The 27,647-nt window shown below is 40.3% G+C and overlaps 1 protein-coding gene and 1 long non-coding RNA gene across 19 annotated transcripts in view; both read right to left on the bottom strand.

The window, feature by feature from the left end:
• LOC148056749 (uncharacterized) overlaps positions 1-15,339 on the bottom strand; it is a 44,720-nt gene extending 29,381 nt beyond the window's left edge. For 6 of the 16 annotated variants that reach the window (XR_015702738.1, XR_015702739.1, XR_015702730.1 and 3 more), the window contains exons 1-3: positions 15,147-15,339; positions 8,086-8,165; positions 6,298-6,370 (exon numbers count right to left, since the gene is read on the bottom strand). Coding sequence is in view for 2 of the 16 variants with exons in the window: in XM_087749161.1 (XP_087605287.1) it covers positions 6,298-6,370; positions 8,086-8,165; positions 15,147-15,310 (317 nt within the window). In the remaining 14 variants the exon portion in view is untranslated. The other 10 variants (XR_015702737.1, XR_015702734.1, XR_015702733.1 and 7 more) reach the window with 6 other exon arrangements.
• Positions 15,340-16,353: 1,014 nt separating this feature from the next.
• Positions 16,354-27,647, bottom strand: part of LOC148056748 (uncharacterized) — a 43,446-nt gene continuing 32,152 nt past the window's right edge. Inside the window, exons 3-4 of one of the 3 annotated variants that reach the window (XR_015702745.1) lie at positions 24,346-24,473; positions 24,076-24,214 (exon numbers count right to left, since the gene is read on the bottom strand). This is a non-coding gene — a long non-coding RNA (uncharacterized LOC148056748). Of the gene's footprint in view, positions 16,482-24,075; positions 24,215-24,345; positions 24,474-27,647 lie in introns of those variants that run through there. The other 2 variants (XR_015702746.1, XR_015702744.1) reach the window with 2 other exon arrangements.

Genomic DNA, 27,647 nt, shown 5'->3' with positions numbered 1-27,647 from the left:
AGGGATGGATGAAGAGAGGGAGGAAATACCTTGTATCTCTTTTGGGGTCAGTCCCACATATTTTACTGAACTTGTCCACAATCATAAGTCCGAAGGGTTCCTCAAACACCTCTCCAAGCTGTGCTGCTCACTTTGCTCCAGCACGAACTGGAGATGGTGAGGGAGAAGGAAAGGCAGGTGTGTGCAGAGAGGGCTGTTTGCCCCGGCACTCCAGAAGAGGAGATCTCCGTACCAACCCTGCAAAACTGACATTATACCGAGATAAATAGGTATCATTCTCTGGATATCAAATCTGCATTTTATTTTTTTCTTTGTATGGGAAATCCTGACTCATGCCTGTGGCTGGGATTGGGCGTGAGTTATGTGTGCTCATCTAGTGTTTCTTGTGGCTGGTTAGAAAAATCACATAATCCACCACAGGTTTAGAACATAATTTAAACCTGCCAAGTCTCATAACTTCCAAGAAGGCAAATTTACCATAAGGAGAATGGTTTCCACTTACTAGATTTTACATTCGGATCTCTGGCACACAAGCTTGCCACCAAAGAAGTCTCTTGTGCAAGCACATAATCAAAGGAAGCCTTCATTATCACTGTGGTTAGATTTAATGTGATAATGAATATTCCAGTGTCAGCTCTGGGTAAACTGATGGGGTTTCACCTCAGATTCCCTCCTTTAAATATCTCACACAGGCACACGCTTGCTGAGTGGTAAATAATTTAGCAGCACCAGCAGAAGGACACCTGAGATGTGTTTAAAATGCAGGCGGTACCTGCCTCGCTCGTGTTCTGCCCCGTGTTCCTGCTCTTGTAAACAGCATCAGTAGTGCAGCAAAGAGTGTAAAGGCTTTATTACCTATTTATATCAGCCCCTTGCAATGGAGAGCAAAGGGAAAAAATGCACGGCTTCAGCAAACTGCCTGTGGAAAAATCCCCCCTGGGTGCACCATGGTCACCCGTGAAGGTCCCGTTGGGCTCACCGCTGCTCAGCTGGTTCAAGTGGGACACAGAAGGTCTGGGTAGGGAAGCTCAGCGGTGCTGTCCCAGAACAACGCCAGAGCCACGAGGAATCCACATTGCCTAATTGGCAGCATTTATTTTTATTATAATTTGCAGAACTACAGATGATATTTTGCATTCATTTGAGAGTCTCTCTGGAGTTCGCAAACATTTACCCACCCCATATGAGACGAATTCTTTCATGCTCATTTTACGGACATGGAATGCGGCTGCATTAATGTTACTGTGAAAACCTTTGCTGCCAGATTTCCCCACCAGTGTCACCATATTTTACCTTCATTACCTAACTAGGGCTGCCTGGGGGAGCGGCTTTCCAACGTAATTGTTAGGGATCTGCTGTTTCTTTGGGCTTTTCACCTATTTTGCAGTTAGTGCCTGATGTTTTTCCTCTCCTTCTTCTTTTTGCCAGTTTCAAGTTTCCACTCCGACACCAAATACTTTCCTCTTTTTCTACCGCTGTTAACACTAGGCAGATCAAACAAACACAAAAGTGTTTTCTCAAAAAATAATCATTAAGCATATCGTGTGGTTTAGTTCAAGTGACAGCTGAATATTTGTTTCATTAATAAGTAATTTGCAATTAATTCATGGAGTCATTTCTAAAAGAACATTGTGATGTTTCCATAGTTTTAAAGTGGCAAAACACTAGTCATTTTTTGACAAAATTTCAGTACAAATTGCTCATATGCATCCACTGGAAAAATCCAACCTCTGGTGAGGAGTGTCCCTGTGACGTGAGAACACAGCTCCCATGGCAAGGCACCTACATACAATATGCAAATAACTGCAGTATTTAGGATTTGAATTTCAGGTTCATGGGTGCTCACTCCGCTCCATTCAAATGATTAGTAATGAAATTACTAAAGTTAAGGATTTTTCCATTTAAGGCTCACAAACAACTCTTCTCCATGCTGGAAGAATAACAAAATCTCCAATACGAAGTGTTCAATTGATCTATTTTCAATCAAAAGGCTGGACAAACGAATGATTGTTATCCTGCCATCTGAAACCAAAGATGCTCCAGCTTGCAAAGGCTTCTGAGGCTCTAAAATCATGCCAGGAGTTATGGGCCACCCCTCCACCAGCTGAGCATCTCTCCTTGGATGTCCAAGGGGCTCCATCCTCAAGTCTGTGAAGGTCACCTTCTGCCTGGGATGAAACAGGCACCATTCACATGGACATTTTATTAAGAATTAAATAGCAATTTACCATCTTTCATGATGTTCTTTCTAACCTTACGAACTAGCATGATTTGGGAATAGATAACACAGGAAAGCATCCTTAATCCCAGACACCAGCACCACTTCTACTCTAAACCCCAGGACCTGAGACCCGGCCAGCAAAGACTAAGGACATTTCTAAGCTATAGAAACAATTACAATTGTTGCCATATCACCTTCTCAATAACCTTCCCCCAAAATTATAGGTTAGAGAGTTGTCTGTAATCATTAACTGCCTGAAGGAGAGAGACACATTACCAAAGCAACAAACCTCTAATCAACAGAGTGGGAGCAGTGCAGAAGAGAAAAATAACTCCTTAACAAGCAAGTTGCAATAGTTTAAAAAAAAAATAAAATCTGATTTGGCATACATAGTTAGCACCCTACAGTTGCAAAATTAAAATGTTGGGAAAAGTGAACAACATAAATTTGTGCCTACTTGGGAATGTAATTTGCTAAAATTACGCTTTTAGATGGAAGTGCTAACAGGTTTTCATATTCAGCAGCAAAAGGACCAATTATATTAACGAACTGACACAGCTCTGAAGTGACACAACAGAGAGCTGGTAAAAAAAAATTATCAAATGTTTGTTTTTCAATTAAAAATGAAGAAAAAATATTTTTTTAAACTGAAAAAATGCCCAATTTCAAGCTATCCTAATTGAGATGAATAGATAGCTAACTTGGTGTCTGGAAAGCAAAGCTCTAGTCCCTTTTACAAAAATCTTTAACTGAAAGGGTTTTTAATTTGTCTGAAAGATCAAGTTAAAATTAATATTTTAAAAACTGCTGGAATGCCATAATTTCAGAGCTAAAAATTAATGAAGTTGGATAAGAGAATGTATAAATTATTTGGCAAGAAACTCTGGAAACAATCAGCTACACCGTGCTTTGCTAGACAATGATTTCCATGATAAGATGTGGCTTTGCCTTGAATGCAATTTGCAACCTATTAGCTTGATCCAGTTTCCACTGAAGTAAATGAAAAGATTACCATTGACTTCAATGAAAGCTGGATTAGACTCAGTTCATATTCACAGTGGAAAAAAAAAATCTTAATGATTATTTATGCCAGAAATTCCAGTGTAAAAAGCAAAATTGGTGCAAATGTGTTGAAGAATTTGAAGAGAAAAATGAGCACAATGGATAGAAAATATGATTCCACTAAAAATTATAAGATTACTAATTACTCTGAATAAGCTTATAGAAATGCTATAGATGTAATTAAATGGCACGAATATACTTCCAAATCCAATTATAGCAATGGAGAAATGATTATACAGTTGCATTAAGAGTTAAAATAAAATATGATACTAGATAAATGGGTATATTAGAAAGGCATTATTAGATTTTCTTGCATTTATCCACCATCGAGTGCCACCAACCCTTGAAGCTAGGGACGAATAGAAGAAAACAGATAGAGGAGAAAGATTGAGTTCACTTGCTAAATATAGCCAGTAACAACTGAGGTTCTTCTACTAGAAAAGATAAAAGGAGAAATACCAGCTACCAATACATGACTTGCACAACAAATCAAAATACTGAGTCTTATTCACAGTCCTACAGCTCCACCAGAATTAGCAACTTCTGTAAGTACCAGACCACAAAAGAAGTAAAGCTTGAAAAGGATTTACTGCAGAAAGTTGAAACATCCCAGAGAAAATATCCCAATAAAGAGCCAATTATTGCAACCATCAATATTCGGCAGTGGACTATCAGAGGAGAAGATATGCAGATTCAATTAGGAAAAAATACAGTCATGCCTATCATTTGGCAGAAGAACATTACTTACAGATAGGGAAAGGGACACTCGCTTTATTTGTATGTTTAAATAATAATTTGATACTTTACCCCTTATGTCAAGAAATTAACATTTAGAGGAAATTAGTACATGCACAGCGTCATAGTGAGTCCCTTTCTGATTTAAAGCTAAAATAAGTCATCTCTTGCTTTGCTCTCTCCAGTCCTTGAAATTCATATTGACTTTAAAAATATATATATAGTATGTACCAGGTTTGTCAACTTTTGAAACCCAAAGGAAATATTCACCAATTGCCAGAAACTTGTAGGTTATGCTTAAATCACTTGCAACCTTACCTGTTTTTAAAATTGAAACATAAACCAGGCACAACTTGCATGGTTTTTTTGTGAGAGTTCCTCTCTGGTGGATCGGTAAATGGAGGTTTCCCATTAATAAACACCTGCAGTTTATCCCTATTTTGCAGTCACAGGGAGAGGGCTGGTAAGGAGTTCAGTTTATAATGTCACACAGACTGTATCTGCCCCCCCAGGTACATGTTGGGCCATTAGCATAATAAAAAGGGAGAGGCGGGGGGAGAAGAGAAAAAAAAAAAACCTAAAAATAGTCCTTTATTCTGCTTTTGCTATAATACTATAAAGAACAGAAACAGCCACGTGCTCAGCTATGCCTTGGCTAAGCAAATCTCATAAATGTCTGAATTTCCCATTATGGCCATGATTTCTAGAGGGAGATGAAATCTTTACCTCTCTCTAAATTGATGGGAGTCTCCCTCCTCCCTTCAGATGCCAGAATATGGAAGTAGAAGACTACCCCTCTGAAGGCTGTATTTTATAATACTCTGATGAGATGCCTTTTGATTTAGGGTTTGCATGAAGGAAGAAAAAAAATCCATGTAGTCTGCCAGCTCATCTAACCCAACTTTAATCACTTGCTGTGTAGACAGCTATATCTGAGCTAGTCATCTAAAATCCCTTTAAAGTCAATGGTGAGAAATAGATGTTTTTAGGATGCAATTAATTGATTGGAAGGAAGAAGCATCTATCATATATGGAAAAGAGTTGTGGCCCAGAGGGTTCTGCTTTTCTCCGCTTCCTTTACAGGGAGTTCACACATCTGCATTGTAGTAGTCATCCAAAAGAGGTGAGAAGAATATCACCGTTCTATTAACCAAGCTCTCTTTTTTATAGATCTATTTTATTGGTCCTCTTCCCTTCTGTTTCTACACCTACTCTCTCCTGGGACATCAGTTCAATTTTTTACATTATAAGCCCGTTAACCTCTCAAGGAAATGGGTTCATTCATCCGATGGGAATGAAAACTTTTAGGTCATACATGACCACTCACCTGGGCCAGAAGAACTGATCCATCAGGTTTAAAAAACACATTAACGGATAGTTTCATGCCAATTGTCACAGAAATATGCAGAATTGCATAGATAAGAGAAATCTGCCTACCATTTTACCACTCTCCCAAGTACCCATGGGCCCTTCAGCTTCCAGGACTCTTGATCACATCCAAAATTATGATGGTTACACACAGCCTAAGGAGTTGGGCTGTGAGGATTTTCATGAAGACAGAGAAAAATATTTCCCCTCAAGAGGACGTGGCATATCTGTCGACTTGAAAATATAGCAAACTTCAGGAGGAAGAAAAAATTAATAATAATAAATCTGTCTTCATCAAGTAAGATCCAATGAAATCAACTTGAAATAAGTTTTGCCAGACTTGAATGTTGTGGAGACCCCCAAACGCCTTTCTTTTGCCTGATCTACCACCCAATGGATAGCCCTGTGCAATTTTGTTCTGCTTTTACAAGCTGGTGAACCAGCCTATTTCCTCTCACCCACCAAAGAACAACCATTGTACTGAAGATCTTTGAGAAATCTGCCGCACACTCTGACATAAGGGAGTAAGTTTTGTTTCATGTTTTCCTTATGCTGGGGCATTCATCTTCAAAGTGCCTCACACGCAACCGGAGAGCCTTAGAAGCATATCAGGGGCAATTCAAAGAGCTTTGCGTGGAGCAGGAGGGGGTTCCTGTTCAAAGCTGCAGCCTTGCATCTGCCAGAGAAGAGCAGATTCAAAACCGAAGAGGTCACTTCACCTACCTGTAGTGGGATCTCATATTCAGAAGACTCCAACTAAAAATAAGGGATATTTAGACAGTGTGATAACTGAAACCCTCTAGGCAATGCTCTTTCTCTCTCTCCCTCACACACAGACACACACAGAGCAATGTCTCCTTTAGAAAAAAACCCAAAACTGTAGGAGACATAATGGCCTCCAGAAAACTTACAGATTAGCTCCATCTATAGCATCCTCCTGGTTTGAGCACAAAAGTTTCCAACGAGCTGGACCACCACAGACCTCTGTTTAAGGAAATGAGAATAAGCCGTTGTTTAATACATGATAAGGTGGTGAAAACAATTATTTCTTTTAATTACCCAATTTAAGCCCATAGAGAGGAAATAGTCTGCTTGGTTCAGAAATTACAATTACCTGTTCTGTGGTCAGACCTGGAAGCCCCTGGATAATATAAGGGCTCTGCTAGGATGGGCACTGTCTAAACACAGAGTAATACAGAGCTGCTTTCCCCAGAATTTATCATCTACATGGGAAATATAGAAAAATACGGAAGAAAGGATTGCTCTCTTCATTTTACACATGGAGAATTGAGACAAGGAGAGATGCAGGGTTCAGGCACAAGCAGATCAACAGATGTTTAATGTCACCGATGATGTTAAGGAAATCAGAAGTGGAATTTTAAGTGAAACAGAAGTGTAATAGTCTTGCAGATTATCTGTGGAGGCTTCATATCAGGCACTTGACTTCTTTTTAAAACAATTTAGAGTAAATCTTTGTAACGCCTGCTTTTTGATAAGATGTAAGGAGCTCTGCATCTGCAAGGAAGTCTCATATTGGCTACTGAGAGAGGGCAGTTACATCTATGGGATTTAATCCCACTGTCCCGAGTGAGCGGGGTCTATCCCTGCTCCCACGGCCATCATACATCTGGCACTAGCCACCTCCCTCTTCCTTCAAACATTGACTACTGCAGATACAAACCCCATCTCTGTATACAGTTTCTACCAGCTGTACCAGTTCTTCAGTATCTAATGTATTCAAGGACTTTTTTTTTTTAATAATAGGTTAAAATAAACAGCATCCTACGCTCCAGCCTCTATCCTCCTTTCTCAGGCTCCTCTGATTTCCACTGTAGTTGTCTCATTAAAATCTGCAAAGCCTTTGGGACAGTCTTTGTCTGAATGGCACTTCACATATACAGTTACATTACTCTCCATATCTTTTTTTTTTATTATTAGAAATAATTGGGTTTGTCTTTCTTTTAAACTCAATTTAAACATTGCCTCCATTGCCACATGCTTCATTTTGCTGCAGTGCTGACTGTGGTATTTTAGATTCAGTATGCATACTCCAAGTTTGGTTTATAACAGCAGGCCAAGATGGATCATAAACTTCATATCTGATTCCGCTTCTTAGGTAACATTTGTGTTTTTGTCAAATTTTCCTACTTAACAAATGTATTATTCCTTTAAAGCACCTGATCAAATATATTGGGATCTGGAAGATAATTCCAAAATTTAATTTAATTGCAAAGTTATGCATGTACTACATATACTGACATATAGCTTAATTTGCTATGAGGCATCTCTCCAGAAGAGCTAACCATTTTGAGACCCTTTCATACCATAAGGCTGCTAGAACACACACTATGCTGTACAATCTGCTTTCAGAAGGTTTCAAAGCCTGTATTTGCAATGTGCTTCCTTCTTTCCATATTTTATTCTCACTTTTGTTGTTCTTGCAGTGACCTCACCTGGAGCAATGAAGCTGCAAGCCCTCCATAGGTCTTCACAGAAAGAGCAATTGGTTTATGCCCCATATGTTTCCCAGGTTGTAAAACAGCATAAAAGTACAAATGAAGAGCCTCATACTATTTTTCTTCCTGCTGTGTGCAATCAAGCTAGAAAGTATCCCTTACTCAGAAGGAACCTGCAAATTACCTCGGTGTACCTGACCCACCAGCAGTAATACAACATTAGGACCATTTTCCCCCACTCACTCACGTCGTCGGTGCAGTGCTGGCTCTTCTCCTGCTGAGCTCCTCCAACAGGTCTGTAATGCTGCCTGTCTCCATAGTGCCTGGTTTGAAAGAAAAATCCTGAATGTGAATGAAACACAAAGCTTTGCCACCAAAATATGTGAATTATTTTTAAGGAACTTTACATCACTTTACGTATTGCAGAATTGACCCCATATATCTGGGAAGTCTGAAATTGAAATAGATTTAATGCAGCTAAGAAATAATCACAGGAAAGCATTTCGGATTCAGCCAAGTATGAAGTAAGGCAGTCTATTTTCTTCAAAGAAAGCTGAGGCTACCTTTCATTACATTCAACTACATCAATTATATAGAACTTTAATGGAAAAGGATTAAAAAGTACAAAAGTAAAAGGAACAGCATTACTGCAATGTCCAGTAGGATGAAACGACTTCCTAATATGGTAGGTACAGCTACAGAATTACTAAAAAAAGGAAGGAAGGAGAAATGGAAGGAGGGATTTCATATACCTTGACCAGACTCACTGCGACAGGGACATAAACCTGGGATGCTGCAGCACATGTGTTTTGGAAAGTAGCCTCCATGTCCCCAGCCTCATTGCCAGAACTCAGATCTGAACTCTCTATTTCTGTATTTCCTATTTACTTCTAGCCAGAGAAGTACATTATTTCACAAATACAGTGTCTTAGATAATGTTGCGTTTCTTTAAGTCTCTTCAAACTGTGCCTGTACTGTCCCAGATCATCGCAAACCATTTACTTCACTCTATTTTTATCTGCATTTTCATTTGCGGGATGTGTGCCATTCAGCTCTATATTCCTTAAAAGTTTGATATCAAGTTCTTCATATGCCTAATTTGGGCTTAATTCGAGGCTGGGGTAAATCGTTACAACTCAGATGAAGTCAATAGGAGCACAGTGACTTACATCAGCTTTGTGTCAGTAAATACTGACAAGATTGATCTCAAACTTTTTCAGAACAAAAGATTTTTGAAGATGGATTAAACAACATAAATGCTGAGCTGTTTTGCTAGACTGCAAATGGCATAACACATGCTTTGTGTGACATCTCTGAATTATCCCTTCGTGGTAATGTTGACATTACATGGTATTGACTCATGGAAGAAGCTTAAATACCCTTTTAAGTTTTCAAGACTCTTTGACAAAGCACTATTTCATTAACAAAATGTTAATGGAATCTAGGAAGCTTGAATATACAGTATAGCCTGATGGTTTCAAGAAGCTCTGTTTACTGACCAAGAGATGTGACTGCAACAGAGCAATGTAATTCTTATTTTTAGGCCAACAGAAAAGGCCAACATCTCAAGCAGGGCACTCATCGGTTGAGAAAGGTGGACCCAAGGCTACTTCCACAGCACTCCACTAAAGGGCTACCGCACCTTCTGGTGGAGAAGGTCAAAATAGCACAGACAAGAAAATACATCATACAAGGTAAACTAGGAAAGACAGCAGGGTTGACATTGGCTTGGAGCTAAAGCTTCTTGCTTGTGAAAAGGAGGAAGACCTAGAGAGCACTGCCGTGCAGAATACATGCTCTGGGGTCGTGTTTGGGAAAAGGGTAGTTATGTGCCTACAGATAAAATTGTTGGCTCTAAGTATCCTGTTAATGACACTAATGGCTCTCAAATAAGTACAGGGGTTTATATTTGATGGGCTTATGCTAGGAACAGATCTTGTTTTTCAGGTTCTTGATCCAACCCAGAGCAGGGACTTGATGGCAAGACAGGGGCAGCACAGGTAGAGGACATGGCCTCACCAGATGTCCCATGTGACTTGCCAGGATGACAGGGGGAAACACTGCCATGGCGAGGCAGCGGCAGGCGAGGGATAGGTTTTCACCCCAGCCAGAACCTTTCACCTGTGAACAGCAGAGAGCAGGTTCCCCTCCCAGCAGTGGGTGCTCACTGTCTGCTAAGAGTGATTTTCATCACTGCACACAGCCCGCAGCTGAGCAGGGAAGACCTCGTCACCGCTGAGCAACGTCCTGCCACCCAAGATGAAAGGTAGTGTTGAACATGGGAAAAACAGACATCTTTTTTTTTAATTGTCTTTTCTGAGGTCCCATAGAGCAATAGATTGTTTATGAACAACCACCCACAAATCTTTTTATCAATAACCTTATAGCTATTTATAATGCACACCGCTCGTGACTATGACATGCTCCCAACAGCTTTTCAATGATGAACTCCATATAGATACCATTTTTAAGACAAATCTTTGCATGAAAGGTGACAGACCTTTCCAAGGGCGAAGTTTACACGCACACTGAATAGTCAAATTTCTAAAGTTAAGCTTTTCTGCTGTTTTCTAAATCTGCAATTGTTTTAAGCAATAAGGAAAGTCATTAATAAAAGAGATTGGAAGGGATGGGCAGGGAAATGCTAAACCTCTGTCCATTTATTTGCTTTCTGCATTTGACAGCATTTTGTGTACCAACAGCTTTCACATTTCCTCCTCAACAGTCCATTTCATCTTTTATATGGACTCACGTAAAGTAACAAGTGGAAGAAAAATCATGTAAAAAAGAAATGAAAAATTCAGTGCATAAATGCAAAACTTGACTGAGGCATTCAAGGGCCACCTTGCTGTCTGAAACTGCATCTTTTCTTTTTAATTTTTTAGAGTTCAAGTTGATAAAATCCACAGTAGTAAAGATAACTTTGCCTGACTGCCCAGTAGAAGGCATGATGAGAAGTTGTCTGGGAAGGGGGGAAAGCCTCTGAGATACATTTGTATGCATCTGTGCAATATATTAAAAAAAAAAATAAAAAAGAAGTGGTACAGCTGCATATACAAATAACAGAACCAATCAAACATGGTAAAGCTGTGAAACACATCTGTGCTTGGGTACTGATGGCTGGATTAAAGGGTGAAGTAATCCAGGTGTTAATGAGACAGGAGTCAGGGAGCCTCGCGGGACTGCGCTCCACGCCTGCCATCGCCGACGCCATCAGCAGTTTTGCCTCCAGCGTTGGTGGGATCGGGACCGAGGATTACAAAGGAAGAGGGAGATCCTCAGCTGACATGTTTGACTGATGGACAAAGGGCTTGTTTGCTGGCTGAAAACAGGCATTATGGTGCAACAGCAAAGCTTCATACACATTTACCCAATTCACACATAATCAAGTGCAAAGTGATGCTGATGGTCACTACTGTTGCCAGGTTAATGCTCTCCTCAACAGCATCTTACCCTCTTGGTTTTGTGTTTTTAATTCAAGTCAAATTACCTTTGCCTTGAGAGGTGTACAACAACTACAGTATTAATTGCAGTCTGATGCCCGAAAGAGAAGAAAAATACTGCTATAGAAAGGGATGAAAGAATTTGCGCCAGGCTGAATGCAAAGTGCAGATGATTCTTTTTTCCAAATACCTTGCTTGCTCTCAAAAGGAGAAGAGGAAAGCTGCACAGCCTGAAGAGTGCTTGGCTGCACCGCACCGATGCAAAGGAGCCCTGCAAATCCTCTGCTCATGGGATTCGTTCCAGCACAAGGCAATTCCACCTTTCAATTGACCACCAAAACACAACAGAAAAGTGCCCAGAGCACATCCTTGGCAGGCAAAGCAGCCCCCCGGTCTGTCCTCCAGACACGGCTGATAGATGGCACTCCTTCAGGTAGGAGAGCTTCCTCAAAATCTCGATGTAAGTAAATTAAAAATAAAAGATCGAAGCTCTTCAAGAATAAGCAAATAAAGTCCTGAATCGTCACTACAGTAATAATGGCCATACAAGAATCAGCAGAGTTTAACCTCTACACACAATGAATACAGCCTATGAGCAAAGGATCCAGGTGAGCTCTCAGGGCTCCATATTCCTACTCGTATGGAAATACAATAACCTAATAAAAAGAGAAAGGAAGAACTCACGGAACATTCTTCAAAGGTTTCATGGAGAATATCATAGCTTTTGGTATAAAACAATTTAAAGGAATTATAGAACAATTGAAATTCAAGGGAATTATAGGAAGAAAGACATTTCAATCTTGACTACAAAGTATTGCACTCAGTCAAGGACACTGAACTTTGTGATCTCGCTGGGGTCGCGAATTCTCCACATGAATTAACAGACGCCCATTGAGCTGCAGCGACCAAGCGGGATTTTTATCCTGGCTGAAAATCTGCCCCACGATGCTCGCATCCCATTGCCAGGAAAGCATCTCCCACCCTCCAGATAGCATTGGTCAAAGCTCTCTGTGAATAACCACTTTATAATGTGAGACACTTACTATGCAGTGGGTCACTGGTAGCAGGGTTGAAAAAGGGACATTCAGATCTAAAATCACAAGCCTCTATAGTCAACACTGAAAAAATTAGCTCTGTCTCAAAGGCTCTTATAGACCTAGGAGGATCAACACGTTCAAAGAACAGATTGCTGCGGTATGTTAGCAAAGGTTAGGGAAAGCTGAAAACCTTAAGGCCTTGCAAATCAATCTGTGTATTGCACAAAAGTTTCTCCTCTTCCAAACCTGAGACAAATGCAGATTGGAATCATCACGCTTTTAGAACAACCTTTAATCAAAATCTTTCGCTCTCTTTTGAACAAGTCTACAACACTCCAGAGATACAAAGACAACTGGAAGGCAGAAGTTCTGCAGAATGGGCATTTTACTTCTAAAACTCCACTTCGGCCCCCTTGTGATTACACAGATTTCTAGTACCCTGTCAACTCAGTATACTTATTCCCATATTTTTCTTCAGCTGCCACATTTAGCCCCAAGTGCTGTGACCATAAAGTAAAAAACAACTTTTTTTTTTCAATTTCCTTGACTACATCTGCAATTGCATTAACATAAAACTCACATGACACAACTGGCACTATGTGCTGGATTTTTCTTTCCCATTCATAGGAAGGATGTGAGTTGAGTTGAGCTGAGCTTAGCTGAGCTGAGCTGTAGCCCACCCTCCTGTCTCCCACTCAGGCACCTCTCTCACCAGCTGCTCCTCAAGGAGGACGTTCATTACTCCAGAAGAAAAACACCTGTGTAGTATCAGGCACTGCTGATTTTCTTGAGGTAAGAGGGTATTTACTATCTCTGTAGTACAATTATAGGAATCAGCTTTTTTTTTTTTTTAATCTCCGGATCAGTCTTTCTTTAAGTCAAAAGATTAAAGAACAGAGAAAATGTATACAAAAAACGGTAATCCTGACACAGAGACCTTCCAATCATAAATATTTGTCATTCTCAGCATAATATGCAACCTTCAATATACTGTTCTGTTTCAGGCACATTTAAGTACCCTGTAGAAATTACTTTATGCTGCTATTATTCCTACAGAACTTCAGATGAGTTTGGATCCATCATCATTCATCATGTCAGCCACTCTACGGATAGTTACACACACTTTGTCTGCTCAGTTTTATCAAATAGCTAGCCCTAGGTTTTATTAATTTTCACTGGTTTGCAGAAATTACAGACCTCTTATGCTTATTTATAAACGATATCCTAACTTATATCCATTTTCTGTGAAAACCAAGCAGTGCTTTAGAGATACATTAGGTCTTCTGGTGCTGGTACTTCCATAAGAAGGGCATCCCAAATCTTGCCTTGTTGCCTCTAGCTTAGATTTCTCTGTTGTTTGCTGGGATTTAAACTTAAGGTGAAGCATTTTTTTGTTGTTGCTGATAACTGCATTCCCAAGGGCAAACAACTGATTTGCATGGTGAGTCTTTCTCTTTTTGGGTGTTCAGCAGCCTGAGTTGACTTCAAACCTTTTACTCTTCAAACAATTTTACATCTGTGGGATTAGTAAGCATCTCTATGTAATCAAAGACAGACAAAATCTGAACTTCCCTTGTCATGACAGAGAAGAAGAGAAAACTGGTGGCCAGCATATTGCTGTCGCCATCCAGTGTGGGGTTTTGCTCCCTTTTCCATAAATCACAAAATTTTTGGAAGAGCCAGCAGAATTGGCCGTTACAGAAAGCAGCACACTCCAGGCAAACCACTCAGCAGACTATCCAAACCCGAGCTGTAGGGCTGTTGGTGAACAGAAAATATGATGTTCACAGGAATTTCATTCCAAAACTTTTCCTGAAGTGAGGTAAAGAAAATCACAGTATTTTAGTAGGGTAGTGTGGCAGCTCAACGAAGCTTTACCTGTCACTGGGGACTGGAGAGCTTTGTGCACACAAACTGGTATTTGGTGGGAAGAGCAGCAAAGGTCTCAGCAGACACGTTAGAGCTCACGTACACAAGGCTTCTGAGAGGAAAAGGCTAAAATTTTAGAGGGAGGATGGAGCCATGGGACATTTGATGTCAGCAAAAGACTTCCCGACAGCAGCCAGCAAGCGCGTCCCAGCATGCGTGCATGCATGTGGTGTAGCTACAAAACTGAGCAAGACTCCTCAGAATGGCTGCAGCCATATTCCTCTTCTCCAGGGAGAAGTGTCTTTATCAGGGATATAATGGGGCTCTCCTGAGGGCACATAACAGCCTTCTAGCATCATCAAGACGATAGGCAGCACGAGTTAACTGCCATCCACAACAGTTTTCCAAAATGCTCTCCCCTCCCATAAATTATGTTGTATACTATTTATATACTTATATATATAAAGGTATATAAAATATCCACTTATCTCGCATGCATAAATCACATTTTAAATAGACATGTGTAAGCACATGTACGTGTTAAATCAACATGGTTTCAGTTTTTGTACTTTCAGGGGAAATGCCCCCACATTATTGTCAAAGCCACAATTGTTAATTTAACAGTTCTACTGCAAATAAAGAAAAGCAGAACAAATATTTAGCATATATATATACATATATTCAAAATATTGTATATGTTTCCTCTAGAATGTTACTTTGTTAGATTTTATATAGCACTTCTCTCCTTCTCAATGACTTTTTGCTCTGTAAAAGCTGCGTAAGAGGCACAGTGTAAGTCAGAGCAAGCCCTGGTGCAGGGAAGAAAGGCTCTCATCACATCCAGAGCCCTGGCCGTGCAGCACAGCCACCCTGAGGCCACGCAAGCCCCCTGTGGCATCCACAGCATCAGTCCCGCGAGCCCACGCTTCAAAGAAAAAGCAAAATAGGGAAGCACCTGCTCAAGGTGTGGACCCCACTGGGGTGGTTGGTGTCCGCAGCTCCCACAAGCCTTCCTGCCACATGGTCACGCCTTGGCCCACCTTGGATGTCGCTGGAGCTGGAGGTCGCCTCCACCCTGGCAGCTTCATGGGTACAGAGAGTCCGGGAGGTGGTTCCCATCTTCAAACACTTCCCTTTGGAGCACTTCAGCCACCTGTTCAGCATAGTAAAATATCCAATCCATTTAATGATGCTTGCAGTAAAATAATTCCTTTGAAGTCCCTCAGACCACGACAGCAATTAACTCAAGACCCATCTTCACTTTTGTTCTTTTACCTACTCTTATTCAAGATCAACAACATCACTGATGGTGCAAATTATTTCCCTGCATAAGCAATAAGGGAATGTGTCTCACATCCAGCGGTTACAGTCAGCTGGCAAAGTGACCTGATTGCAATTACAGCCACAATGTGTAGTTTCATCAGCGTCCCTGGGCTCATCCTGATTTTTTTAATAGCCTCCATTTTGTAGACATAAGACCGTAAGGCAATTCATTGAGTTTACTACTGGCAGCATTTAGGTATGTAACCTACTGCACCTATAGATGAGGCCGGTAAGGATGGCATCACGGGAGAACGATATACACAAATGGGATTGTGAACTGTGGCTCCTCTTAATAAAACTGTTCCCAAGCACATCCCACTTCAGTATTACATATACATACATATACATGCATATATTAAAAAACTTTTACCCAAATGTACACAATGTGTATTATTTGCATGAACTTGTTTATAACAATGCGCATTAAGAAGCAAATATGACATCAAATGGAGTATAAATAAATATAGTTTTTAAAAAGCTAAAAAATCTAACTGAAATATGAGTTTCTCCACATTAGAAAATGAGAGAAATAAGAAATGAGGAAGATAGCAAGCAATAGATACACAACCAGAGATCGTTAGTCTAAAAATGCCCTTGGAAGAAACTTTTTCAAGGATTTCTGTTTGTTTTATTTCTGTTTCTGTTTTTTTATTTGTTTTGGGTTTTGTTTTTAAAGTGAGCAAGAATAAGGATAAAAGGAAACTAATTCCCCACTAAAGGGCCTCCTACGGACCAAGCGGGATGGCCTGCTGACTCCAGCCACAACGCTGTAACCTCTGCGAGGGGGAAGGCATGTGAGCACACACATCCCGTTGAACGAGGTTCAAGACAATGATTCTCACCGATGGCAATACAGATGTCACAGCGAAAAAAAAAGACGATCCGAATCCTTCTCCTTGTGTACGTCTGATGACGCCACCTGCATCCTATACGTTAATCTCTTGGCCAAGATTGCATCTCCAGATCCCTGAGGGCAGAACAGGACACCACTCCAAAGTAAAAAAGGCAGGAGAAATAGTCACAACCTGGAATTTCTATTCTGTGAGAAATTCCAATATTTTCATGAGTGCAGAAGTGAAATGAAATCTTAAAATATTCCTGCAAAATCGAAGTTACAAAGACATTTTATGGAAATGTTACATTTTAATAATATGCAGTGGTAGTCTGAAAATGTTAAAATTACCCAAATGTAACAAAATATAAGACAAAGCATATAGTAAACATGAGAACTACACTATAAATAAATAAAAAAAAAAACCCCACCACCAGAAACCTGAACAAATTAAAATATTTCAACATCATCAAGATGAAACACTTCAACATTATACCAACCGAGATGAAAGTCCAATGATGCACTGGAACACGTCTCTCAAAACTGATTACAATCAACAAAGTTCCTATAAAAAATTTCATTTTTATTCAAACTGGATTTCAGATTCAGAGCTGTTTGAACATGTTTTGACTACCTATACCCAAGAAAATTGCTGCCACTCTGACCTCCTCTGCAAAGGTGATGCAGGCAAATGGAAGAGTGTTACTCATTCTTACCGAAGGAAAGCCTAAGACCTATGTTTTCTATAAAATTGGTGGTCTTAGCTTATTTCTCGGAAAAAATGCTTTAAGGAGAAGCAAAGCAAAGCTATTGTTACTAAGACTTTCTTACTGTAAGAAACCATACTACAGTGCATTTACTGGTATGCTATGAAATACCATAAATCATTCTGACAACATGATACTTGTCAAAATAAAGGCATAAAATACATCTTGGAATAAAATATCCTCAATCTTATTTATTTGTTTGCTCACTCATGCCATTTGGCTTTTCTCAGTGGGTTTCCCAATCGTTAGGGTGAATTAGTGAGATTCTGCTGTAAAAACATAACCATGTGCATATTCACAGGCTTATACACACTGAATATCTGCATGTAGCACTGTACAGTCATTCAGGAGAACTAAAAATAAAGCTTTCAAAGGACACTTCAGTTTTCCTGCAATATTTTTTCCCTTTTCCAGCATTTTTCCCCCTCCCCCCCCCCCCGAAATATTTCACTAATGCTCAGCGGTGGCATGGTTTAAGGGAGTCCTGCATGGAAAGCTCCTTCAGCTGCTTAGCCCAACAGCATAAATTTGATCTCGTAATTAGTATTCAGCTCAGCATCTTGGATAGAAACCAATGTTACAGCCAAGAGGTGGTTTAAATCACATAAATCATAGATCAATGACAGAACTCTAAGCACTGGATAGATTACAAAAGTAAGCTTTAGTTAAAAATAGATTAACCATTTCCCTGCAGGAATTCCTTCAAAAAAGCCCTGAATATAAAACAAATAAAATTAAATCTGATAATTTTTTTTCTAATGTATGCATATACTAGATGAATTGTTCTTTCCCTTGACAGTTACACACTGATTAAAGAAATGTGTTAACATGCTATTTCAATGGAAAATATTGTAAATTGTGGAGACTTAATTTTTTTAATGAGCCTTTAATAGCCAGAAAGAACGTACCAGCAACGCAGTGTACAGCTAGGTTTATAGCAAATGTCACAGCAACTAACAGATATTTCTTTAGCTGCTGTTTTTATAAAAAGGGTAAAAATCTTTCCCAAGCCAAGAAAAATGTTTTTGAGAAGTGTTTTTAAAGTATTTTATGTTTTAAATTTTAGCTAATGAAGCACCCAGTTCTAAGAAGTATCACGAGCCATCTGCTATCCTGATTTAAGCGCCCATGGGGGTACTCAGCGTCTTGAAGGATTGTGCCCAAGATCACCAAATTGTTAAAAGTTCAGTGGAAGAGGAAATACGGGGCTGAATCTTTTCCCCTTGACTAAGGAAGGAAAGAGGGTTTGGCTCCTGCAATCAAATTCTCCGCTGGGGTAAACCAGCAGTACACCAAATGGGGGTGTACCGACGGGTGCAGATCATGTCAACCAGGAACCCGCCCTGCAAACTGAGAACTGCAGAACACAAATTAAAAGTATGTGCTTGCTCCTGTATATTTTACTGTGTTTTCCTCCCGTGAGGTCAGACATTATTCAAAAGAAAAAAAAAAAAAAAAACAAACAAAAAAACACCAAACAACAAAACACCAAAACTTTCCAGCATCAGAAGGAAAATTTGCATGTCTGTTTTCTTAGTTGCAGGATTGAAAGTGAGAAATGCCTTAGCAGCACCTCAGCCACTCCTCAGGCCAGAGAATCGCACGGTTCCAAACCACCGCGGCTGGAATAATGCGCTCGGAATTCCTCCCGTTGACTGGCAGGCGCGCAGGAGGAAGGCAGCCTTTTCAACCCACACAGTCCGAGGCAGTTCAAGCAACATCAAATGGATGAAAAGCATCAGGCGCCCAGTCCTGCCACCTCGTACGCCCTTTTTATACTTTCTAGATGCAGCTTAAAATTAGTTAGAAAATGATCAAACAAACTGAGAGAAACCCAAAATTTCCTATCCCCAGACTAACAAATTTTGATCAGATGGAGAACTGAAAATACTGGAATTCATCCCCGGTAAAAAGTTGCACAATTCTTGAACTGGTAAATAACTGTTACAGCCATGGCAGGAAGAAACTAAACTTCCTGAACACCAATACCTGGCCGTATGCTTAACTTCCTATAGATCACAAAAAAGTTCCTATAATTGTTGTTGTCATATCTAGAATTTTAAAAATAAATAATGCCACTTTTGTAGGCATTTACATTTGTTTTCAAATACTCTAGCTCCATCAAGAAAACCATTTTTAAACTTTTAGTGCTTTATGGAAATTACTACTTTCCATTTCCAAGGACTTCTTTCACCATAAGAAGAAATAAAAAAGCAAGCTGCTCGATAGCTACTTGAGGAACAACATTCAGATTTCAAAACTGGCACCCCGTGTGATAGAAGACTGCAATATATGCAATCAAGAGATAGATTCAAACAATAATAACTAGCACAGGCTCCAGGGCATAGCAGAATGTGTCATTTACTTCAGACCCGATCCTTTAAACATCAGTCCTACGAGTAGTTCAGTGGAAAATAGATGGGACTGCTCATGTAAGTATAGACTACTCATACAAGGAAGTTTTCAAAGGCTCTACATTTTCTAAGGTACTGAAAAATGCATATCAAGTTTAGTAAAACTAAAAAAAAGAGGGAAAAAAAGACTCTCTTGTAATAAGCCAAATTGTCAGAGAGATGTCAGGGTTAATTTTTAAAGGCACATTTCCCTCCAGCAACAATTCTCTTTAATTATTTCAATGTGAAACACATTATCAGACATGTTCGTTCCCTGTTCTCAGCTCGCAGTGGCTGACACAAGATAGGTACAAGATGTTAAGGCATCTCCGCTGATGCTCACACATGTAGGTGCTGGGTCGCTGGTCCCTGCCGGCTCTGGTGGGAGGAGAGGGTGGGCAGCACCTCCTGCACCTACAGCCTCCAGCTCCTTGTACTGAACTTCTGGGCCACAACCTCGTAGTCAGGACACCAAAACAGGGGAAGATATGGTTGAGGAAAAGCTGCAGGATTTCAGAGTATGGCCCTTGACACGTTAAACAGGCACTGAGTGCAGCACGGAGCCCACAGGCACGCTGGTGTAAGGGTTATCAGGTAACCATAACACACGTGACAGCCTTCCGGTGCATTCACACAGGAATTTCTCCAGGTTTTTTGTTTTGGTTTGTTTTGTTTGTTTTTTTTTTTACTTTGAGGTTTAATAGTTGTGTGGAATAGATAGCACAAATCAAGCAAAGTCAAGCGAGTAGGCTGCTGGTACACCGCAGCACACCGAGCTGCTGCAGGATACGGTCGCGTAGGATACTTCTTCGGGAGTTTATGAGAAACACTTTATGTTCCTCCCAGGTAGTAAGGGACACTGTTCAGAGACCCAAACTAAAATGTCAGCTCAAAAATATGAGTGACAGTGGTTTCAAATTTAGATCTGTAGAAGAAACCTTGATCTAATGAACCAGTTCAGCGTTGCAAAGCAGCATATTTGATCGAGTATTTCAGATGGTGAAGGTGGGTTTTCTATTTTCTAACATAATTTCAGACTTGAGAGACAGGTATTTAAAGTTCTTAAATATGCCAGAAGTCACATCAATCTATTCAACCCTCATTTTGGTGCAAGGAAAGTCTAATCCTTTCCTTGAGAAGGAAGGCTAGAAGGGAAGAGGCTTTGGACCAACTCTACCAGATCAGCTGTAATCTAATGGTCTTTTTTATACCACCTACAGTAAAACTCACTATATAGCTAGTCATAAGATTAAAAGCTTTTCAAGTTGCTATCTTGGGAAATTTCTTTCAAGGAAATTACTACAAAGCCTTGTTTTAGTGTGTTCCCCTACTGTGCATCCTACTGTGTTTTTTTAATAAGGAAAGCTATCCATCCATAGAGGTGTATCCTGTTCTCCATGCTTGAGTGTCTAACAGCAGGCACATACAGTAGACACTCTGATGTTTTGCCTCTTTAATTTTCACTCCATAATGTTGGTGCCTGGTTTTCCTGACTGCACCTTCAGAGCAGTTTAATTATGGGTGTGCACAGAATTTTGAGAGGGGATTTTCAGCAACAAAATTCAGATGTTATGAACAAGTTGAATACATAAAGATATTCAGAATTTTTTACCATAAAATAAAATCCTGCTATGCAGTTATCACAGGATGGAAAGTGCGATAAAATTATCAAGAGAAAAAATACAAATACTTCATGACTGAAACAGAAAAGGGTATAGAGACGCTTCATTTAGTCATTAAAAGATGCTTCATACAGATATAGAGATGCTTCATACAGATATAGAGATGCTTCATTTTAGTCTTTAAAAAGACAACCGTATGCTAAATATGAATGTATGGCAGATAGGCCATCATGCTTTCAAGCAAACAGGACAGAGTCATAGGTTTCTACACTCAAACTCCCAACCGAATGAAAATAGCTCATGACACTGAATTTATTAGCCCAGGGATTTTACCACTGATTTTGATGAAATTTTTTAAATCAAGTCAAGCAGCTCCCCGATAAAAGGTTACCGTACCACTCAATATCAGACTTGAAACGTTTTTTTTTTTTTATAATAACGGGCCAGGTACCGGGTTATAAATGAGCACTGCTCCATTGACTTCAGACAGGGTATGAAAATTGATTCAATGGAGCACCATCAGTTCTCACCAGCTGAGTATCTGTCCCTCTAATCACAACTAAAAAGATTTTCTTAGTCAATTAAAGGCTTGAAGCCTTTACTCACTCACACAAAATCCCTGCTGAAGTCGGTGCTAACAATGCATTCATTTAAATCTTAACAAACTGCAGTGCACACACTGCCTGGTGGCACAGTTAGTGCTATATATTGAAATACGCGCTCCCGCCATCCTAAGGCATTGACGGAGCAATACGTACCGTTCCATACTGTCTCACGTGGCCCAGAATAATACCTGACTACCCTCTGATTCTGACACGTTTCTTTAGAAACTGACAAAAAAATTAGCACATTCATTATTTTTGCTAACAGGAGCATGAGCTATACGAAGAAAACATGTACCTATGCTGACAGAATGGGAGTACTTTAATTTCCAAATTACATACATAAATAAATCAAGCCATATAACCTGATAAATGAAAGATTATGAAAATAGTAATATCCTGCAAAATCTTGAAAGGCATCATAATTCCTCAAACAATTATCTTCTGTCATATTTGTGAGTAGCCCATGTAGTTCAAGAACAGAAAATACAAATGTGCTCCTTTAAAATTCATGAAACCACTCATTCTGTCATAAAAGCAGGCATCTTTCATGGCTACTTATTTCACACAGTCTCATAACTAATACTGACAGATACTTGGAATGCAAAAAAAATGAGCACTGGACAAAGAACACGAGCTGCTCAATTCTTACATTTTAATGCTTAAAAACAGAAAATAAAATCATATATTATATACCGCTACAGAATTTCTGGTATAATTAAATTAAAATTTGTAGATAAAAATGAGATTGTACAAAGACTGGTGGTATACTGCTACCGGGATTGGGCTGTGCTGCATCCATGACAACAGGATGGAAGGTTGCTTTTAATACTATTATCTTACATACCCACAGCTGAATGCTAATGCAGCTATACTGAGGAAATCAAGTTTCAGATCTGTATCCACTGAACTTACATCCACTAGGCAGGGAGTTTAAAAGCCAGGCTAGCATACAAAGACTAATATTATAGCTCTGTCAACTCCCCAAAGGTCAGATATTTCAAAAGGTATACACAAATATTAATTGTCAGGTGGTTCTGTACTGAAGACCAGAACTGAGGCAAAAATCAGGTTTTGTGACCATGATTTTCTTCCAATTTTATTTTATAAAATGGAGGTGCAGAAGAAAACAAAGATTAACTCAGATCAGTTTATGTTCTGAACACTGACACATGATGATGCAGTTTCTTATGAACATCACCTCAGAAAGAATTTTACCTTTTTTCCTCCTTGAAAGAGGTAGAAAATGTGTGGGAAAGCAGCTGGGCAGCCTTATTTTCCAGCAGGTACCAACAGTTCAATAGACCCATCCTTATCCCAGCTGGGGGATGCAGCTCCCGATCCCAGCCTGCCCTTTGCCTGCATAAGGACCCTCTGCTCTACCCAGAGCAGCAGCAAGCTCTCCCATGGGCACCTCCGTATCTGCCCAGTCCCTCCTACAGACATTGTCTCCAACTTCTCAGTTCATTTTGTTCTGGATTTAAAAATACAGTTTGCTATAAAATCAGAAAAAAAACCAAACAAGTTATTATTTTGGGCGGCGACTAGCTTAGTAGTTCCCAAAGAAAAGAATTCTGAGCTGACTTGTAAAATCAATGCATCTCTTCCTCGTTGGTGCCAACAAAATCAAAATGGTTCAGTAAGTCCCCCAAGCCCTCTAAAACCTTGTTCTACCAGAAGTGATAGTGTGTGACTGGCAACACTGATCCATCTTCCAGAAGGTGAAGACAGCCTCACAAACACTTTAGGCTCTCCTTAGTGCACAGGTAATTTTCAGACACCTTATGTTATCTATTTTCCCTTGTCCAACCCACTACATTTCTGAATGGAGAACTCCAAGCTATTTTAGCTACTGACCACCTTCCTACAATAGGCTGTAACCCGTTGTTACCCAAATCCAAATCCAAATCCAACTTATTTATAAAACATTGGCTCATATGCTGTCATACCCTGTACGATTCATTTTTGTGTGCAGTACAAGGTTGTTGCAGCAAACTCTTGCTCTGTCATGCTCTTGCTCTGTCTTCTGTTGTAGTCAAGTGTGTGGATATTCTGGCAGGTAAAAATGCCCCATTTTTTGGTGAATGCATTCTTAGAGTTATTATACATGAAATAAATATAATACAATAAATAATATATAAATAAATATAATAAAATAACTATCATAAAATAACCTGAACCAACTGAACTGAAATAATGAGAAGAGGCACTTCTGGTGAAGGCTTCTCAAGTCCATAAGGTGTATTTGCAGGAGACCAAGCCAGTGATCATGGAAACGAGAGTTCACTAACAAACAGAAGTGCTGTTCCCAAGAGGGCTGTTGCCCTGTGCAGAGTATCCATTCTCTTCAAAAGCATGGCTTCAGCGGGGCAGCAAAAAGATGCTTCATTTAAGGAAAAGTAAAAGATGGCAACAACGGTCAGGACGATGAAAGCACTGGCCTCTAAGTGGCAGAATGACAAAAAGTTGTAGTGTTTTATGACACTGTAATTGAAAAAAGTATTAAGTTGTTAGTGGAAGTGTATTTAAGAAAAGCCCCACACGTGGATGTAATAGAAAATTAATCCTCAGAGCCCAGAAAGTCCCTGAGGATGTAGAATCCATCATGAAGTTACCTCCCGTCCCAGATTTTCTTGTTGCTTGCCTCTACTGACAACAGTTGTCTTTTCATTAGAGTATTTGATATCAATTTACTCAGACACCAGGGGCCAAAAAGGATTTCACTTTCTTCATCTGAAAGACACTGATCCACAGAATTAGTACTTTGAACAGATGCCAGAGTAAAATAGTGACACATTTTCTAAACTAATAACCACAGGTGGCCACAGCAAATTGTCCAAAGCCTCTCAGGGCTGCCCAGGCAGCCACGACTCTCCTAAATTTCTGATGATTCTGGTACAGACAACATCCCTGATTGCTAAGTTACCTCCTTCCAGCCAGCTCTTGCTGTGGTTCATGTTTCTAAACTAGCCCCATAGAGAAATGTCACCGTTTCTAATGCCCTCTTTCAGATAATGCCCATCCTTCTGCAGCAGAGAATGCAAGGGAGTAACTGCTCTAAGAGCATTTTCAGATTAAAATCTGTCAACAGAGGTTACCCCCCATGTTGATATGTATTAAGCATTAAATTAACTGCACGTGACACAACAAATAACCTCAGGAAGGGTATCTACATCACCTAATTTGACAAAAGACTTGGCTACCTTCTGCTTGTGGCTACCTCCAGTGTTGCAAGGACCAGTGGTGCAAAGCACCTGGAGAAGCCTCCATCCAATGACCAGCAATGACCCTGTTGGCACGAGGTTATCACACAGCTTATTCCCAACTGACTTGGCATCTGGTGAAACCTGTGGTTCACCCCAAAGACAGCATGAAACTTTGCCCACTTAGAAATGTTTTCACAGACTTTGGCCCATTTCCTTTTCAAACCTTGATTATATTGAGGATGTAGCACAGAAACCCTTACAAAAAATGAACTTCCCTGAAGTGACTGGTTCTGCACCCACAAGAGATCTGATTTAGGTGCTCAGGTCAGAGCCCAGTCGCCCGGTAGGAGTGCTGGCAGGGGAACAGCCTTGGCTGAGACGTCGCAGAGCTGCGCTCCTCGCTGTGCCTTTTGCATACCCAGCATTAGGCTTAAGCAAGAAGCTGACTCTGCAATTGAAGAAACGTTTCTGGACTTGCAGCAAGCAGAGCTTGCACTTTGCTACAGCCAGAAACAACCTCAACTGGATGTCTGAAATTAGACAGCGTGAATTTCCTCCTAAGCATCTCTGCATCTTGGTGGAAGAGTGGAAAATGAAGGTGGAAAGCTGAGAGGACCAGAAACAAGCCCCTCTGTTTATCAGCAGGACACCTACACCACGGGCACGCGAGCCCGTAGCTGTACTCAGCACATCACTGCCCTACGATGATCCCTCACACACAGCAAAGATCTGTCAGGATTTGGACTCAACGAGGCTACTAATAAGGTACAGAAAATGTTATTTTTATCAGAAGACTTGGGGATCAGAGACAACCAATTTATTCCAGCAGAAACCAACACATCACCTGAGAATACTTGCATAGAAGGTTTCTCTCCAAAAACAGAAAGCGAAAGGAAACGCAAAAGCATCGGTTATTTCCTCCATCATTTTTTATCATATTACTTTGCTGTTCAAATGAGCTTCCTCACTCTGAAACTCCCCTCTCAGGGCAGGTGCACTGTTAATCTGGTGCAAGATGCAAAAACCAGCCTGCAAAACTGCAAGACACCGAGCAGAGCTTCCCCTCTGATCTTCAGCTACTTCACTGCCTTCACCGCAGCTTCAGCAAAGACCGAACACAAAACCCCATTTTCTGCCCACAGGGGAAAATGTAAACGCTCATATTTTATCCCGCAGTCATTTTGCAACATGGACAACACCCAAAAACATTAATCCAGCTTCATTCAGATCAAAAGCTCTGGTCCTCACAAGCAGCCCTGATCTGGGATGGGATCCGTGGGAGGGAGAGGGAGCGATGATCCCAGCGGTCCTCCCACCCCACGGGCATGGGATGCTCCCTGGGATACTGAGACCAGAGGTACGGGGCTGAATCCCTTCCCAGCCCCCAGGATTTTGACTGCCAGTCCAGGCACAGCAATTAAATGCGTTTGGACACCACATTTGGGAGATTTCATTTCATCCTCAGTTTCTTCCATGGAACTTGGTACCTTTTCCAGTCAACTCTGCTTTTTTTGGAAAAACAAAAGACTGAAGAAATTCAGCCACTTTTGAAAATAAACCTTTAAAGAAAGTTACTAATTATGTTTTGGAAGCTGGTCTGAATGGTTGGAATAAAAGTGCTCAAACTAACTTAATACTTCCTGTATTTGAATAATTTGGGTATGCGGGCATATAATAGTTTGAATATTTTTAATGGATGCTTTAAAAATAGATATATGATTTGGCTATGATTTTTTAGTATGTACTTCAGAAAAGTTCTGAGGTCATATTGTTGTTTATGAAAAAAAAAAATCATATTCTCTCAGTCCAATAGTTTTCCAGCTGTCAGCAGTTAATGCTGTCTTCAACTCAGATATTCAGTTTTCATTTAAAATTATCTCTCTCACATTTTACTCTTCTTTTCCTTAGGCAGATATTCCTGTTTTGCCAAATATACACCAAAAATTATTTGTATGTCTATTACTAATAGAGAAATTTTACAGGACAGGGAAGTTATGGGTGAGATAGTCAGCTGCTCGGGCTGATGCTGAGAACCTTTGAAAAATCCCCTCCATAAACATAACATTGACATTGTTACAGCATCATAAAATCACAGAGGCAAGTCCTGTAAATGTGAAAATACTCAAGTTACTCGTCTATCTATGTCTGCAAAGTCAATCACTTGTTGCTGTGCGGTACTACACGCCAACTACTGGAGCTCAGCCTTCCCAGCCGTGTTTCTCTTCCCTTCCCCGCATAGCTGAAGAGCCTTGGGTTTTGAGACATAAACTCGACTCAACCTCCACCCAATGACTTCAGATATATTTTTCCCATTTTTGACCAATTCTCTATTTTTTCCAATAATTGCCTGGCAGGCTTTTTCTCGGCAGTGTTTGCAGGGCGGAGTGGGGCTTTCCCTCCTCCTCCAGCTCCCTGGCAAACAGCCCATCTGGCATCCATGTGACAGCGTTTGCTATGTGGGATCTAGCAGAAAAGTGCCACATTACCAGTAGCAATCACGGCCATAAACAGCGCAACAGACAAAGAAATGACTTCCAGATTATTTTTTTTTTCCCTGAGATGTGGAGAAAGTGTATGTATAAAACATCACTTTTTTTACGGCAACTCGCAGTGGTGGTAATATAGCATGGGTCTGCAGTAAGATTTCTTTAAGCCACCCATTCCTCTCTGAAGGCTTAACACCGCAATGTCTCGCCTAAGCTCGGCTCCCA

The sequence above is a fragment of the Nipponia nippon genome, unplaced genomic scaffold (assembly GCF_047370975.1).
Source record: "Nipponia nippon isolate SJK-2023a ecotype South Korea unplaced genomic scaffold, ASM4737097v1 scaffold_12, whole genome shotgun sequence".
Lineage (NCBI taxonomy): Eukaryota > Metazoa > Chordata > Aves > Pelecaniformes > Threskiornithidae > Nipponia > Nipponia nippon.
This window is presented reverse-complemented; position numbering and strand designations above follow the sequence as displayed.